Below are 18,191 nucleotides of genomic sequence, written 5' to 3' on the forward strand. Positions count from 1 at the left end.
GAAGTGACTTGATGGCTTTTCCATTTAGGTTTGGCTGGTTGGGGATGTGGGCTATGACTGTTGAAAGAAAAGCAGCCAGAGCAGATATTATGCACTCTTTCAGTACTCTCTCAGTGGTTGACCTTTAGGTTTAGTCTTTCCAAAAGAAACACAAGAATTTTCTGACACAACGCCCAGCGTTTGGAAAAGAATAGTAACTTTAACAGTCTATCATACTGGGCACCTTCAGCAGTTTAACATACAAAGAGTGCACTTCATTTTGTACTCTTGCTTTTCGTCAGAGTGACACGTTCAATAACATCAGTCTCTTGCTTTTTAAAAGTTAAAGTTGTAGACTTACCACAGCTGTCCCTGTTGTGTGTTGTGTGTTGTGTGTTGATGGTGGTTTCTCCCTCCGGCCTGCTGGCTTGTGTGTCATCTCCGCCGCCTATCAGATGAATTTCCTTTTTGTCTGGTAGCTCCCTTCCTCCTCGGGATACACTGGTTGTACAAACAGAGCATCAATTGTATGCCAACTTTCCCAGGAGACACTATGATTTAAAGTTATCGGTTATAAATCTTGACACCAAACAAAAGATGTAATGTTAACAAGTCCTGTCAAAGGTGACCAAATAAGACGACAGCAATCAACAGCAGAGTGACTTCTTCTAGGTGTGGTTTAATCTCATAGCTCATTGGAAAACAATGTCTGCAGGCCTGAAGCAGAGGCCTGTATGCTGTATATAGAATTCATTTCTAAAACTGTCAGATTACTGTCGGATAAATGATGTAATTCCCTAATCATCACCAATTACATAAAGAAAATGTATATTTTCAAAAAAGTAATCTAGGCTATATGTGTCAGCAAGTGAGAAGCAGTCTTGGCTGAGGATTTGTTTGGCTTGTTCATAGAACGGATATTGTGCTTAAAACTGGCAGATGAGATGATGTGGGCTTGTAGCAGTGATGCCAATTAGCCACACAGGGTACAAGCCTCCTCTACTTGGCTTCCTCTGGTCCCTTTAGTTTCTGTTTGCATCCTGTGTGCACACACCCCTTTGGATTCTCCTCCTTTCTTCCCTCTTGCCTCTTGTTCACACGGTTTCTCTTTCGACCGGGGACTGAGAAAGGTAGGAGGGATCGTGAGCATCGCTGTTTCTCCATGCTCACTCATGGTGACAGTTTGGTAGATATATTCTTCATTACAGAGAAGCAAAACTGATGCATAAGGAAAGATGTTTGGCAGGTTTCTGTTTGTGTGACGTTACTGCATGCAGATACTAAATATTGCAGTCCTCCAAGAGCTAAAAGAAAACTAGAAGTCAAAATGGTGGCTGGAATGATGATGCCCTTAGCCGATCTGAGGACAGTCTATGAGCTTCTCTTTCAAGATGGTGTCATTGTGGTCAAGAAGGACAGGCGTCCACAGTCCATGCACCCTGACGTCAAGGGGGTTACCAACCTAAAGGTGATCTGCGCCATGCGCTCTCTCAAATCTAAGGGCTGTGTCAGGGAGACGTTTGCTTGGAAACATGCCTATTACTACCTCACCAACGAAGGAACTGCCTACCTGCGGGATTACCTGCACCTGCCACCGGCGATCGTGCCTGCACCCCATCAACGTGCTCGTCACCCTGTATCCTCTGCGGGAATCCATACAGTAATAGGCCCCACATCGTACACCCCAAAACCCGAGTCTGGGAGAGAAAGCCAAGAGACCGTGATGGACAGGCACATTTACCGCCACAAGAGAGTTGATGAAGAGAGAGAACAAACTGAGAGGCCTCCAAAAAACTTCAGAGGCTCCTACCAGTGTGATGCATCGGTTGGCCAGCCTGATGTTCAAACCCAGACCTCTTTTAAGAGAGGCAAGCATTTCTGCAGAGGAGAGGAACGTTGGTCCAAGGAGGGTAACAGGAAGAGTTTTGGAGCTTCTTGTCTCCCCGCTGCGTACACAGCCACCAGATGCCCTGACTCAGTCAAGGACACCAAGCTACCTGCTTCCTCTTCTTCAGTTGTACCAAAGTTCTCCAAAGAGATGCCAACTGTTTACACTGCTCAATCTACCCCAATGAAGGACGTCCTGCAGAAATACGTTAAGATGACCGCTGCTGGCCCACATGCAGCTTCTGAAGACTCTGAATGTATGAAGATGCAGGAGGCTACAATTAAGAAGCCCTCAGAGGAATTGATCCCAGATACGACGAGAGGAGAAACCTCAAATCTAGCCTTCGAGGGACTCGGAGAGGTAGCACCTGAGGTTGAACCTAGTGAACATGAGATGGTGGTCCAACAAACAATCCCTTTGTTGGCAGAACTTACTGAAAAGCAACAGGATGTAAAAGATGATGGTGCTCCTGAGGAAGCTGACGTTGTGACTGAAGACACCGTTGAGAAGTTGTCATATAATACTGAGATGATGAAGCAGCTGAATGCTGATGTCTTCGACCTTGTGACCAAAGCTAAGACCCCTAAGTCTGATCCTGACCATAATGTAACAGCCCCTCCATCAACAGCTGCAGATCTTTTCAGAGACCTGACAGAGGAAGAAGTGGTGGATTATGGCATTGTGGACATAGAAGATACCTCCTGTGCAGACTTTGAAGCAGGCTGGCTCGGCCCTGTTGTCCCCTCAGAGAGTCCAGCTGGTGCCCTGAAGGCCACTCTGCTTCACGGAGACCAGGGACTCCTCAGAGAAGACCCTGAAAAGGACCAGGATGTTCAGGTGGTCTGGCCTGACTTCCCTGAAGGTTTGAGCTTGTCCTAGTTCTTCTTCTTCCTCCTCCTCCTCCTGTGTCCTCCTCGTTCCTCACTCTTCCGTAGAGGCTATCTGGGCGTTGCTATGGGCACTGCTTGTGTTTGAGTGGTTAAGAGAGGGATAATTGGATCTTCTAACAATACGAGTAATGGCCTTGTCATTTTTCATACAGCTAAATAACAACCAGACTGCCTATTAGGTCTCACTTTACTGTATGCACGAAGAATTATGCCAATATTAAGTGTAAGGTTTGTATCAAAATTTTAAACAGAAGAATCAAATTACTAATTTCATGTAGATGTTTGCACAGTGCTCAGAGTTGATTAAATGTTAAAGAGGCCATGTGTGCAGAAACAAAGTATATAGCCATTTGCATATGTAGTGTTCACTTATAATATTGCAGATCAACTAATTGACGCAGGTGTAAGTGAAACTAAAGCACTAAACCAAATAACCATCGGCACTGAGGTTGTGTTTCTGTGCTGAGTCTTTCTCTACTTTCCGTGCTCAGATAAGAAATCTGAGCTGTGCTACATAATCAGGCCTGTGATGATTTACACACACTCTGCTTTATCTACACTGCAAATATTTATAAACGCTTCCTGTGAGATGTCTAGCGGCAAAATCAAACAGAGAGCAGTGGCTTGTATGTTCATTTATGAGGCCTTGTGTCTGACAGCCAGCAGATCATCGTTCAGTATGCTTAAGTCAAGTGCAGACATAAACAGACATCCTGGAGTGTTTATTTTTATTCTCTATACTTAGACAGGAACGCACACGTCCAGTAACTTCTCTTCAGCTTGGTCATGATGTAGATCAGCTTTAATTACATCAAAGTATATAAATAAATAAACCTATGTATGTGTGTGGAGGGAAAGGGAACTGGAGCTTACTACAGAAACTTAAAGAATACTAGTTAGTTAATATAGAAATTTAGTAGATATGAGTTGTTTTAAAACTAATATAGTATGTGTTTAGTGTAGTATTCAAGCATTTTGGCTTTTTTCATGGCTTGTGCAGATTTAAATCCACGAGCAAATTTGAAGATTTTAACTTGAAATTTTAAATTGAAGTCTTTAGATTTCGCCCCCCTTATAGTATACTGTATATACATGTCGGTAATGATACTGAGTTATGTTTGTACATGACTGGAGTTCATTCTGCCATCTGCTGGGGGAAAAGTGATCTGTTTAAAATACTGTCCCGCTACTGTGTTGTGTGTTATTTACATGCACATCCAGCATGTTAGGACGCAGCGTGTCCATTCATTTTCTCTTCATCTCACAGCATTTCAGCTTGCAGCATTTCCCATATCAATATTTATGAAGACTTCCACAAGATGTTAGCTTGATACTGAGCAGCGCTTCTGCGTAAGCCACGTGTTAAACTGCCAGGCTTTACCTTAACACACAGCCTGCCTGTGAACTTTCCATTGTCCGGGCTGATATATGACTAAGCAGAGACTGGGAAATGTGAGTCCAATTAAGCCACACTCAGCTTTTCCTGCCTGTGCCTCCGCAAGAAGGGCGAAGCAGCAGAAGCAGTCCAGATGAGAACATGTGGCAGTTGCCACTTTTCATCTGCCCTCCAGTGTTTTAGCCCAGCCTGCAATGAACATAAACTCCATCATTTAAAAAGACCATACTGTACCCGAATGGGCGAGCCACAGCAGCACACACGGTTACTAACCTGCTGTCTCATAGTTCTGTGTATGGCATTTATTATGTGACATAGTGACAAAGAGAAATCCACTTGAGCTGCGATGGAAGTGAGTTATACTAGAGACTTCATGGAGGCTTTGATTCAACACGGCCAAGGTAGGAAGTCTTTGTTGTTGGGACAGTTCTATCTTTTTACCAAAAGGTGTCAGCACAGAAGTACGTTATGGTGAGTCTCAGTTTGTGTAGAGGACCAAAGAGGATGAGGCAGGTATGGGTGTGTCTCTCACTGCCAGTGTGTCAGATAACAGTCCAGGACGGGGCTTATTGTCTATGATTAAGTAACAAACTATTCTTTTAAGTGTTTGTTAGATTTTTTTAAACATATTTTTTTTTATCACATTGCACGCTCTGTGTTTGGTTTACTCCCTCATGTACAGTAAGGGTTTATTTAGAGAATAAGAGTGAAGCAGATTATAGTTCATAACTTCAAACTGAAGACGCTGAGTTAGAAACCACCCACGCTGCCTGGCAGTGTCCAGGATCATATTCCCTGGTGTTAAATTCAGGGGGGTGGGGGCAGAGGGAAGGCCCCTGACTGGCTGCTCCACGTCTCTCCCCTGACTGAGACTGTTATGGGTGAACGCAAGGCATCACAGCGAAGCACCAGGCCTGGGTGGGCTCAGAAATAATGCACAGCTGCATAGATAACATTCCTTTAAGATACACAGACTGCATGCTGCCTTGAATAGACGCAGCATTTTACTGTTCCTTTATCTGTAGAGCTGCAGCTAATGTTTTTTTTCCAACTGATTACATCTTTGATGCATCATTATTTAGTTACATCTTCTTTTCGTTAATTTTGTCAGATAAACGGTGCAAAACCAAGAATGTTCGACTTGCAATTATATAAAACAGACTAAAGTGTTAAATCCTCATATTTGAGAAATTGGAGCCAGTGAATGTTTGGCATTTTTTCTCTCTGAATAACTTCAACAAGTAATTAAATTGCCAGAAATGTTTGTCAGTAATCAATCAAACCTTCTTTTCTGCACTGTTTATCTTCAGTGGATCATTAAAGTTACTACAACTGGGATGTTAATACTCAGTTAATGTTCTTAAACTTTTTTACACAAGAAATCACACTGAGATTAAGAGTACTGGTCAAACAGAAGCATTACCTTTATATATAATTCCTACTGTCTATATGGAGGAGTTATTTTATGATATTAGCAAACTGTTCCAGCTCCCTGTAAAAACTTTACATCGCTGTAGTAGTCATGCACTATGATCCATATCCTGTGGATCTGGGGGCATAATTGCACTGTCTCCAACTTTTTTATGCCTTCCACAGAGAAGCCTTTGTTACAGTAGCTTGCTGGCAAAAAGTCTTGTTTTCCGTTCTTTGTCTAAATCCTGTCAGAAAAAGTGAATGTGTCCCTGGGAGTTTCTGCAGCCCTGCACATGGATTCCATCCAGCGCTGCTCGTCAGAAACCACCACGCATGAGATGCTGTTTCCACTGAGGAAAGCCTGACAAATTAAGTCAAACTCGCAGCGCTGTCTAGTTTTTACTTCCCAGCCGTGCCTCCGGTTCTCCTTTTTTTTTCGTGCTTTTTCAGCACGCCCCCCTGGTTTTGATCAGAACACAATGTCGAGAGGTCAGATTTGACTCCTTAGCAGTTTAGTGTTTTCTCTAAAAGCTGTGGAGACGCTGAGGAAAGATGGACTTGTGCTGCTGTTTCTGTCCAGGACCACCAAACGGTAGGTTTGCTTTTCACTGGAAGCTACACTTTTAGATTCTGTATCAGGGCATTTTCTGATGCTACAACAGGATTAAACTGAGTAGAATTGAATTTCTTTAATTATGCATGCCATCTGAGGACACTGCCACTCCCAGCATCTGTATCGTTTCAGAGAATTGCAGATTAAAAACATCTCATTCCTCTCTTTGCTCACATCATCGTACCTGTGCTCTTCGGGGAGTCTTTGTCATTAGTGATTGAGGCATTTTAACTGAAATCATAGGAACTTTTCTCTTAACAGACTGGATGGTCATGTGAAGTCTGGTCTTACTGCCTGTGTGGGGGTATGCAGAGCATGTATCACAATATGGAAATCATTTAGCAAACACATACCATATGAAGAGAGTGGGAGTGGGCTGACTCCTCCCATGAAGGAGTGGTGGAATGAACTTATTCCAGACATCTGTACTTTTTATGATTTATTCCCTCCCCTCAGTCCCCCACTGCAACTAATTTGCCAGTTTGAGCTGCCAGTTTCTAAGGCTTTGGGGATTTGGTTGACATTTTCAAACTGGGATCATATGAGGTCTCGCCCAGAACTAACTGCCAACTCCTAAGTCTAAAATCACTCCGCTACAATCACCCTTTATCTTTGCTGCACGTGCTTCTGCTCCCAACTGCTTAACTTTACAGGGAATTTGTTCATTTCATTTTCATTCATTCATTTTTTATTCATTCAACTCTGAGACTCTTTTCAGTCCGTACATCAGAGGCCTTTTCTGAATTCTCCTCCGTACATATATTAAGACTCTGCTCATGCCAAGGGCGGCTTGAGGTCTAGGTTATAACGTCTATTTCTGCTGGTTTTATGGAACACGGCTGCTGTGTGGAATTGCATTGCTGTCCACGTGTGACCGTGACACCGGTCTTGGTGTTTGGTTTCTTTGTGGCTTTGGGCGACTGATGTTCCCCACATGATGTTCTGAGAACAAAACATGAGGTGACGTTTTGCCCACAGCAAGACGCATTTGATGTCTCAACAGTGATGCAAGCAGGTGTGTGTATTTTAAACTTAAAAGAGAGGATCCTCCAGTGTCAGTTCTTGCATATCTCTATGCCCTGTAGTAACACCGAAGACAAAAGGCATGTGGCGTTAACTCTGAGAACCAGGCGAAATGCTTAGAGAGGAATTTGCTGGCAATCATACAGTGACACAGTGGTTGTAATTATAGTTGACTGACTGGTTTGAAAATGTCTAAATCACTGAGGTTAAAGTGACATTGTCAGAAGGGGCTCAGTGTAGTTGAAACAGACATTTCCCCTAAAGGCTGTTCAGTGTTTTAATAAGAGGGCCTTTCTGATTTAAGGGTTAAAAAAAAGTAGTTGATATTTTGGCGATTTTAAAAAAAGTGGTTGGTGGTAAAACAGTATCCAGTTAAAAAGGTTTCTGGGAAGCTTATAGGCATTGGTTGTGCTTTTCAAGCATAAGGAAGCAATTACCATCTGCTGAAGTTACATAATGAGAATGAATAGATAGCAAGTGGGTTATATTGTGAGTGGAAAAATGAAACCGGGAGGCATGGCTTCAGTATAAACATTTGGAAAAGGAGGAAGGGGTTGGCCTTGGATGATTTGTGACTCGTAAACCATGATGGAAAATAACTGCAAGGGATTTTAGTGGGTAAAAGAAAATCCTATGGAGTGAATGAGCAGGAAACTTTGACACTGGCTGAAGGTGGATCTCGCTCACATTTAGTTTTGCCTCTTATCAAGGCTGACCTGTGTGAGTGTGCTGAGTGTGTGTGTGTGTGTCACACAAAACAGCCTCATATATTATTAACTCCTGCAGATATGCAGCAGCGAGCGAGGAAAGCAGCGAGCCAGCTCCTCTAGGGCAAAACCAGTAGAGCCACTGGAGGAGGACAAAACTTGTTTTTAACTCAGGGCGGCAAAGTCGCTCGTGTTGGGAGAATTAGAGCTAATTTTGAAGTGAGTGAAACTTTTAATGACAAAGAGAGAGAGGGTAGGGGGGAAAGAGAGGACTCGGTAGAGTAAAGTACAGGGGAAAAAGTGGGAAGGAAAGAGGGAGGGAGATCGGCCATTTCTGCCAGAGGACTGAGTCACAGGGAAGAGAGGAGAGGGAGGGGTGCTCTTTCGTTCTTCTCTCTCTCGTAAAAGTCACGGACAACTTGGCTGCAGCGCTTGTTTTAAAGTCCAGGATGGCACCACACCCCTAGGCGCGACACCCCCCCTTCTCCTCTTTCCTCCCCTCCACTCCCCCTCACCTTTCACCCCCCTAACACCTGTCTTCAGAGCCTGGGACTCTCCACTTTGTACCAGGCCCGATGCCGGCAAGCCCCCCAGGAAATGTGTTCCCAGCCCTGGTGGTTGTGGGCCACATTGTTACCTTAATCGCTGTCTGGCAGTGGAGAATACGCAAGAAGCAAGGTAAGAAAAGCTGGAAAAGTCCTCGCTACAAGGCTTACTGCTGTAGAGGTGCCGGTTCTGCCTTAGGAGGAAGGTAGATCAAAGGCTTTTCTGTGCAAATACTTTCTCGCCGGCTGTCCTCATCCGTCGTCTCTGCTCCCTCTTGTCCGGCGTGTCTTTGTGGCGCACACTCCGCTCTCTTGCTCCCCCCTCTTTTTTTTCCCTCACACGTCTCAGTTTCCTGTGGTATGGAGATGTTGCAGTTAACCCTGTAAATGCTGAGCGTTGGCGCTGGGATATTCTGGTCCACTGGAGGGTTTTGGCTTCGTCAGAGCTTTGATGTGCACACCTCAGCATCAGCTTTGCTCCTCTGCTGAGGTTTTTCCTTGAATAGTGTCTCTTTAAAAAGTGCCTCATCATTACGTCCAGGTTCTGTCTTTGTAGAGATGTGGCTTGAGCTGTAACACCACCTTAAGTTGACTTAATGGGAGGTTAAGTCCTTGACTGTTTAGAGTGTCCTATTGTCATTTGAGCCTATTTCTGTCTTGTTAATAGACTTGTGCAGCTGGTTTCTTCTTGGAATGCTTTCATTGTTAAAAGTTAAACATATCCTCCTCACACACCAAACAAGTGCTGCCAGAGGAAAAATAATTAATCTCCACTGAGCAGGGTGAAGGTTACCTGCAACCATGTAGCTTTAACGTCACCACACACACCTCACTCAGGCCTACTTTAGTGTTGACACAGCTTGTAACAATGGCGGCTGTCTAACACACCTCTGCAGGCGACACACCCTGAGGCAAATTACAGGATGTCTGACGGTGTAGATGAATTTGCTTCTGAAAGACTTGTGAGAAACCAGTTTGGCCACCAGGCACCAGGCATCACATGTCATCTTTTGATAATGAAGCAGCCTAAAGCGATGCAGTAGCCCCAAGTCTGATCATAACAGAGCGAGCACGGGCTGTTAACTTTAATGGGATGCACGCTATCCTGCAAAAGTTGGTTGTTTTGCTAAACTGAAGCCAGGTACTCTACATTTCCCTTATCACTCCCAGTGGTCTTGGTCAGATGATAAACTGCACATTCCCTTTTCAAAGGAAACCAAAGAGGACACACCTTGAGTAGATAAGAGTCGTTTTCACAACAGTTAACGTGCCTGAGTTTGTTATGACAGGATGAACGCCTTTCACAGCAGCGACATCATCAGAAGAAGAGACCAACCCAGAATCTTAGCAGGCTTAATATGCAAATCACAGAACAGAAACAATAAGTGAAAACAAATTAAAAACAGATTTATCCACATATATTTACTCTGCAAACCGGGCACAGCTGAAGCACTGATCAAATAAAGGTTGCCTGGTTTGATTAGTAAATGACGGGCAAACATTACATGGCAAAACTAGGCCACATACTGTCTCTTCCTTCTGCCAACAATCAGCTGATTTACATTTGAAGAGATCTGCTTTCAGCTCTCTACGTGCCGCAGTGCAGACAATAAGTCTACACCCTGTACACCATCAACGGTCATATTCCCTCTCCCCAGCATCAGTCTGGACTTGAATGGTATAATTTTAACACAGCAGGGAGGCATTGCGATTGATTTCTGCTTGTCTGGAAGTGTGGTCAGTGTTGACATTACAGGTCCAGAACAAGTCAAACACAGCTTATCCATCCGAGATGGAAGTATAGTTTGCCTCAGCAACAAGGTGCCTTTGACACAGTGGGAAGGTGAATGTAGGTAAAAGGGACTTTACCCAGAGCCAGGTTTAAAAAAAGCTCCCAGAGTGCCACACAGGGCGGCTGGCTAATAGTAGTGAACTCGACACTGGGGACGGTGGACTGTGTATCCTGGATACAGTCATAACAAACCGGAGGAGGAGCTTTTTTTCTTCACGAGGCCTCACGCTGATCCTCAGGACCTCAAAGGAATCTGAGTACTGTGTTGGTGCACAAATAATTAAAGAGTCGTTTGCTTTAAGTGATTGTTTCTATAAATCTTAACCATTATGAGCTCTGCCTGAGGCTTCTGTAGATTTTGACCTCTCCTCTAACATCCTTCAATGCTCTCCCCTGTTGTTCTTCAGCGCACTTTTTGCCTCGAGACTCCTGTTAATGGTTTTGTGTGAGGCTCCCAGAAGATTAGGAAGCTTCATTCACCTCACAACACCAACTATTTTCTAATCCGTTTAGGAAGCCACACCTAAATGTGCACTAGTGTTCATGGACGACCCACCAGCCTGGCGGCAGTGTCTACTAAACCACATGCCACATGCAGCACATTGGAGGATCGGGTTTAGATTTTGGCTTGTGGTGCAGAGCCGTGACTCACTTTTCCTGTCTCCTTTCACTGTGACGGTAATAACAGACTTGAGGAGGGAGGACGACTCTCAGCTTTGACCTAACAGTGAAAAACATGCTGTCATTGAAGAACGCCAAGTGCTGAAAGCAATACACACCCACCATGTCCCTACATGCCCCACACAATAACCGCTTTAACATGAAACACAATCGTGGTTAACCTTATTAGTAGTCAGACCGCTGTGTGCCCATGTTGAGGCAGCGGCTCTCATCTGTGTTTATGCTCCAGAGGGCGAAGGACCAGCAGCCGTGTCTCCTCGACATGCCTTGTGATCATCTGGATCACCCCTTTTAGGAACATTGGCACCAACTAAGCTGCCACTGCAAACACCTGAACACGAGCATCAGCCCGAGTTTAACTATTTCTCCAGAGTCTTTGGTAGATCTCATGAATTTCTGCATCAAATACTGAAGTCAGTTCTCTTACTCTTAAACACAGACTGCAGTGTAGTGTAATATTTCACTATCATGATCCAGAGACATAAGCGGATGGTTGTACTAGTTATCCTTCCTGCTTTGAATATTACTGTGCAGAGATGCAATCCTGTTTAAAACTGACAGCATCCACAGCAAATTTAAAGCTACAGAAAAAGTTAGAACTCATATTAAATGTTGTTGATTCCCTTTTACCAAACCTTTAATCATTTGGTACCAAAAAATCTACTGGTAATAATTTATTGTTTGAGCTACAGAAACTACTCCCCGTTAATAAAAGGCTTTTTAATTGCCATGACATTAAATGCTTGGAGTCAAAATCTGCGTGTGAATGTTGAGTGTTTCTCAATGTTACGCAAAGAAAGTGAAAACAAGACTCCTCTGTTGAAGTTTTAATGACCCACAGCTGTTGTACATGTGGGGGAGAAAGTGGTGATTTATCACCAGAGGAGAAAACATGCAGGCTGTCAGACCTGCACAGAGCCTTTAGGTGAGCAGTCTCTGCTCACTGTGAGTCATTACATGCGACTCACTGCTCGTAGTAATCACATCAAGTGCGTCTTCCCAGTTGTTCTGGTTTCTGCTTTGCATTTGGGGCCCTGGAGGGTTATGTAATCTTGGGAGAGGCACACGCTCGCATCACACATGCAAAAATAGAGACCTAACGTGTGGTCCTCGGCAATCTATACAGCCGGCCTGTGTATTTCGGGGATGTCCCTCCCAGACGCGCTGTAATGGCACAAATCGTCGTTACGCGCTATGCTCCAAGGCGACATCAGAGCAGGATGGAGCAGCGCACAGCTCTCCACTGCATCTCGCCCAGCAAAACGAAAGTGGGCTGGGCTTGCGACAAAGACTCTGCAATCTGACCCGACCCTGTGTGTGTGTTTTTTTCTCCTCCATGTGTCTCGGATAGAGGGAAAGAGAGAAAAGTTTTGAGGGCTGGTAGCAGACACGAGAAATACGCGAGTCAGGGGGCGTTTTCAACGAAGTTCAGAACGCTGTGCGTTTTACGCGCGGCACAGATCCACAGCAGGATGGCCGGAGCGGAGGAGGCGATGTGCGCAGCTGTGCCGTCCTGGAGCGGCGGCCTGGAGAAGGGATTTATATACCGACGAACTAATTACATCCATGAAATGAGCTGCGGAGAAGTGGGCTCTCATCTGTACAGCCGCATGTGCTGCGCAGGTAGGTCCGAGCGCTCTCTCCATCTGTAATAGGAGGAGGCTCTGGTTGGGAGGGGCTGTTTGGGTGATGATGGTGATGACCTTTTCCATGCCTCCACCCACAATACAACAAGCCCCAAGGGTCAAAAGAGTGGGTGTCCCGCAAAGCATTGTTAACTGTTTGTTATTAATGTTTTATGAAGTTTACTGGCGGGTTGTTAGAAGTTGACACAGATATGATTTTGTCTGAGAACTTCATCAGTGATGATAATCTCCTGATTACCCACAGAGCAGATTATACTGCTAAATTGTTCAAATCATTTTAAAGCAAAAATGACACAACTGTCCAGTTCCAGTTATTATCTGCTGATGGTAATAAACTGAAAACCTTTGGGCCGTTCATTGGACAAAACGAACAATTTGACTGTACCAACCTTGGTTCTGGTAACTTGTGAGCATTTTCCCCTCATTTTTTGAGTAACTGGTGTGTTTTGTTGTTTTGTGTCACTGTGTGTGTTACTGTGTGTGTTACTGTATGTGTCACTGTGTGTGTTACTGTGTGTGTTACTGTTGTCACTGTGTGTGTTACTGTGTGTTACTCTATGTGTCACTGTGTGTCTTACTGTGTGTGTCACTGTGTGTGTTACTGTGTGTGTTATTGTGTGTGTCACTGTGTGTTACTGTTGTCACTGTGTGTGTTACTGTGTGTGTCACTGCGTGTTACTGTGTGTGTTACTGTGTGTGTCACTGTGTGTGTTACTGTTGTCTGTGTGTGTTACTGTGTGTGTCACTGTGTGTTACTGTATGTGTCACTGTGTGTGTCACTGTGTGTTACTGTATGTGTCACTGTGTGTGTTACTGTGTGTGTTACGGTATGTGTCACTGTGTGTGTTACTGTGTGTGTTACTGTTGTCACTGTGTGTGTTACTGTGTGTTACTCTATGTGTCACTGTGTGTCTTACTGTGTGTGTCACTGTGTGTGTTACTGTGTGTGTTATTGTGTGTGTCACTGTGTGTTACTGTTGTCACTGTGTGTGTTACTGTGTGTGTCACTGCGTGTTACTGTGTGTGTTACTGTGTGTGTCACTGTGTGTGTTACTGTTGTCTGTGTGTGTTACTGTGTGTGTCACTGTGTGTGTCACTGTGTGTGTCACTGTGTGTGTTACTGTTGTCACTGTGTGTGTTACTGTTGTCACTGTGTGTGTCACTGTGTGTGTTACTGTGTGTGTTACTGTTGTTACTGTGTGTGTCACTGTGTGTGTTACTGTTGTCACTGTGTGTGTTACTGTGTGTCACTGTGTGTTACTGTATGTGTCACTGTGTGTGTCACTGTGTGTGTTACTGTTGTCACTGTGTGTGTTACTGTATGTGTCACTGTGTGTTACTGTATGTGTCACTGTGTGTGTCACTGTGTGTTACTGTATGTGTCACTGTGTGTGTTACTGTGTGTGTTACGGTATGTGTCACTGTGTGTGTTACTGTGTGTGTTACTGTTGTCACTGTGTGTGTTACTGTGTGTTACTCTATGTGTCACTGTGTGTCTTACTGTGTGTGTCACTGTGTGTGTTACTGTGTGTGTTATTGTGTGTGTCACTGTGTGTTACTGTTGTCACTGTGTGTGTTACTGTGTGTGTCACTGCGTGTTACTGTGTGTGTTACTGTGTGTGTCACTGTGTGTGTTACTGTGTGTGCTACTGTGTGTGTTACTGTGTATGTCACTGTGTGTGTTACTGTTGTCACTGTGTGTGTTACTGTTGTCACTGTGTGTTACTGTGTGTGTTACTGTGTGTGTTACTGCGTGTGTCACTGTGTGTGTTACTGTTTTCCAAACTACTGTTTACATTTGCATACACTAACCGTCCAAGACTGAGTAAACGTTCAGCCTGTGTGCTAAGAGGCTGAACCTGAGTCACGTTTTATTTATTTTACTTCATGTTTACCAGCTGATTGATCCCTCTGAGTGTGTGACAAAGATTATGTGTAATTTATCAGACCTTATAAATGGATTTCCGTGGCATCTAAGAGCTGTGAGAAATGTTTTCTTTTTCCCTTAAACTCAGAGTTCTGCAGACGTTTGAGGTCAAAACTGCTCCTGTGTAAACAGTCGGCTGATGGACTCACGGCTTGTCTATTTGTTTTTGCTACATTGTCATGGCAACCACTCATAAATCACTCTTCCCACATTGAAGAGTTACTGTCCATAACTATAAGTCAACACTGCAAGCTCCAAGTGACCCTGGACTTTGTTAACAGTAATCTGAACTCAGATTAGGGACTCAGGGCAAAGCGGCTGTCAGATACTAGTTAGATATTTAAGTGGATTAACAGCAGATATTAATATTCAGGCTTTTCTCTTGTTTTGCAGTGTAGCTTTTCCAGCAGAAGAGGGAGACAAACAGTGTTGAGCAATACGCTCCTCTGGTCTGTCAGTGGCCTTGGCTGTCTGAGGATCATAAATCCAGCAATTATCTAGTCCTCATATTTTCATAACCACAAGATTGTAAAGACCATGTGTGGTTAATTACGTGTGTTTTCAGTGCATACTCTATTGCTATTACATTAGTGAGTTGGGGTCATTGACCCTTTTTAACTATGCGGAGAAAATATAATGTGGGAAACTTTAAGGAGAACTTTAAAGGGGACGTTAGCCAATACGCACCTCAGCCTCAGTGTTGGTTTTTGGGTTCACTGAGTCTGTCGTCCATCTGCGTCTCCACGCCGCTCCAGCCGCGCACCTGAGCTTGTTTTTAAAAGGAATAAATTCCTCACAGTTATGATAACAGACAGAGCTCTGTCATCTTCTGTAGTAGTGCAGCCTTTCATGCCCCTTCCGTTGCCAGCTGCCCCATAATGCCCCGGGGCTTCCATTCCTCACCTTGGCAGAGTTCCTCCCTGAACCGTTCAGCTTTCATACCATCGTGCACCCCGTCAGGACCTGCTAGCCAGATGATATTACTCTCTTTGTTAACATTCCTGTCCTCAGTGGGGCTGACACTGCGTGCTGTCACTTGCACTGATGAGCAGGCAGACGGGCTGGGGTGGTGTTTTTTCGCAGAGAGGCGGCTCCCCCTGTCTGCCAGGAGGGTGGGCGCGCCCTAAGGAGGAATGCATAGGCTTGCATGTTTCGCACGGCAGAGCTGTCACCGTAAAACTCCCATCGGCCCTCACTGCTCGAGCTTATCGCTGCATGTTATCAGCAACAGGGAAAGAATGAACCACACAGTGCTGCTCTGTGTGCCAGCATGTTGTTGATAGCGCCGTTTTTTTAGTCATTTAATTACATCACATATTTTTTTTTAATACAAAATTGGGTTTTAAGTCAGTAAATCAAAACTAGTCGTATTGCAATGTCTGATTACCTCACGACTTTCTGGAACAAGCACAAATTTACCAGATTTTGCACTCAGGGGTTTTTGGGAGCTGCACAGCACCACAGCAAGAATGAAACTGTGTTAATCAAAGAAAAACCATTTCAGGTAGAGTTGTCATTAACTTGTTTCAGAAAATCAACTCATTTCACCGAGAGAAAACGGCAGTTTTCCCTGAAATCACTCTTCGCCACATCAAAACCTTAGCCTACACAGAAAGCTGCTTTGTGCTGCCACTGGCAACTGCAATCTTAGATCAGTGAAGAAGAATTGATTTCCAATCAGTTATCTTGTTGATGATAGCTGGCATTACATCATGTTGGGGTGTTTGAATGCTGGACCCACAGAGGGAAGAACTGATAGCGAGTGTCAAGCTAATTTTTTTATTGATGTTCTTTTTCAGTCATGACTGACTTTCAAACTAGATAATTAGATTATCTGTTATACTTTATTATTCTCTGTTTGTATTTTACACATGGTTTAACCTGAGCCAGGCGCTAAAGAGACGATAGCAATCACATCACATCCATACAGGGTAAGTAGTAGATATGTAAAACTACATATTATCAGTGTGATATAAATTATCACACTGGTGTCGGATCAGTACTTGTTATCGGCTGCTACTCAGGTTCAGGTATCATAATTATAATTATTGGGAAGGATAAAGAGGTAAATCCTCAAATTTCAAGTGTATGTTTTACATTTGCAGCTCATTGGACAGATTCTCTTTTATACATGTTCTGGCCAACACTGTTGTGTTTTTTACACACATTGTAATTTCCCGATTCCAGAGGTAGTGAATAATCTGACTGCTCTCTGTCATTGGTGGCTACAAGCCAAATTCAGATTTTAGGATTAAAGTTTTAAGCCTACAGGGTCGGGTTTAGGTCCAGTGAAAGTGTAAAATCAGCTGCTTCCACTTCTCAAGTCCCAACAAGCCACCTCCCTGTGTAGGCATCCCAAAAATCCCTCTCCTTAACAGTCTGACATCAGTATCTGCATGGAAAATTGATGCTCTCAAGGGTGAAAGGTGTTGCAGGTATTTAGGCGCTGTGGTACATATATGTGGGAGTGTGGAGGGGCTAGTTCAGAGCACCTGAATGCCTGACCAGCAAAAAAAAAAAAAAAACAGTGCTGTGTTTTGTCAGAGATTTGTGCAGCTGAACAGATGGACAGAAGCTCTTTTAAGAGTTTTATAGCATGAAAAAGATGAAACAGAGACACGCTGTTCAGTCAAATCCACACAGAGCCACAATAGCTGCTTTGTGTCTGGGATAATTCTCTGCAGCAGTGTGGTCTTACTGTATTAAGAGTTTCTTGCACGCCAGATCTTATTGCCTCCTTTGTGCTTTATTGTTGTTGGTCTGGGTTACTGGCTTGAGAGACGCTTGGAAGGATTGGAAGCGCATCTAAGAAAAATAATCCCAACCAAATGCTTCAAATAAGAATTTCAGTCTTGCAGGTTGTTCTCATTAGAGACCCTTTAAATGCTTCTATTCTTCCTGCTGCTGGATCCTCTCCTGTAGACCCCCCCCCCACCCCTCCAAGACAAACCTCTGCTGTCTGTCATGTACAGAAACAAGTTTCCCCATAATATTGTCCTGATGGAGGAAGAGCGCTCATGCTCGAGGTTTGTTCTTGTGATTGTACCATGTCGGGAAATGGCTGAGGATGCCGTTTCCACAGCGGGCAGGCAACAGGCTTTTCATTGAGGCTCTGCAGTGTTGAGTGGCTCGTCCAACACTGGTGACTGCTCGCTTGCGTAAGTGGAGTTCAGTCGGGGTTAACGGGCTTCTGTGACTCTCTGAGGAAATTATTCCTTTAGTCGATCAGTACAGACTTTTTGAAACATGCGAGATGTGGTCGGACACACGGAAGATGTGCCGACCGCAGGGTTTGTGCTCCGTCTTCCCTACAGCAAGATGATCTGTGTTAGAGAGCCGTCTGCCTCTGCGCTCCGCAGTTTAGCTGATGGTCTTGGCAAAAGTGACCGGAGGAACCATACTGCTGGTTCTGCTTGTAAAGCCATTAACAACAAATTGCTTATATTTTACATCAATGCAAACATCTTTCACAATTATTTTAATTTCTTCTAGTTGCAGCCGTTGCTTGAAACTAGATCTCTAATTTGGGAACTTCTTATTTCGGGAACATTTTGCTGTTGCTGTAGAATAAACTTAGAGACACAGGGTTGTTACTGAAGGTCTTCACATCTTTGCATCTTAATCTAATCATTGCACAGGCCTGCTTTGTTTGGTTGCTCAGTGAGGGTCTTTGCTGAGGTGTGGTTTGGTG

The 18,191-nt window shown here is 44.1% G+C and overlaps 1 protein-coding gene across 1 annotated transcript in view; it reads left to right on the forward strand.

Moving 5' to 3' along the window:
• The first annotated feature begins 12,399 nt into the window (after positions 1 to 12,399).
• pleca (plectin a) overlaps positions 12,400 to 18,191 on the forward strand; it is a 44,703-nt gene continuing 38,911 nt past the window's right edge. Inside the window, exon 1 of the mRNA XM_070845996.1 lies at positions 12,400 to 12,550. Within this exon, the coding sequence (XP_070702097.1) occupies positions 12,400 to 12,550 (151 nt within the window). The remainder of the gene's footprint in view (positions 12,551 to 18,191) is intronic.

This window comes from Pempheris klunzingeri, chromosome 16 (genome assembly GCF_042242105.1).
Source record: "Pempheris klunzingeri isolate RE-2024b chromosome 16, fPemKlu1.hap1, whole genome shotgun sequence".
Classification (NCBI taxonomy): Eukaryota; Metazoa; Chordata; class Actinopteri; order Acropomatiformes; family Pempheridae; genus Pempheris; species Pempheris klunzingeri.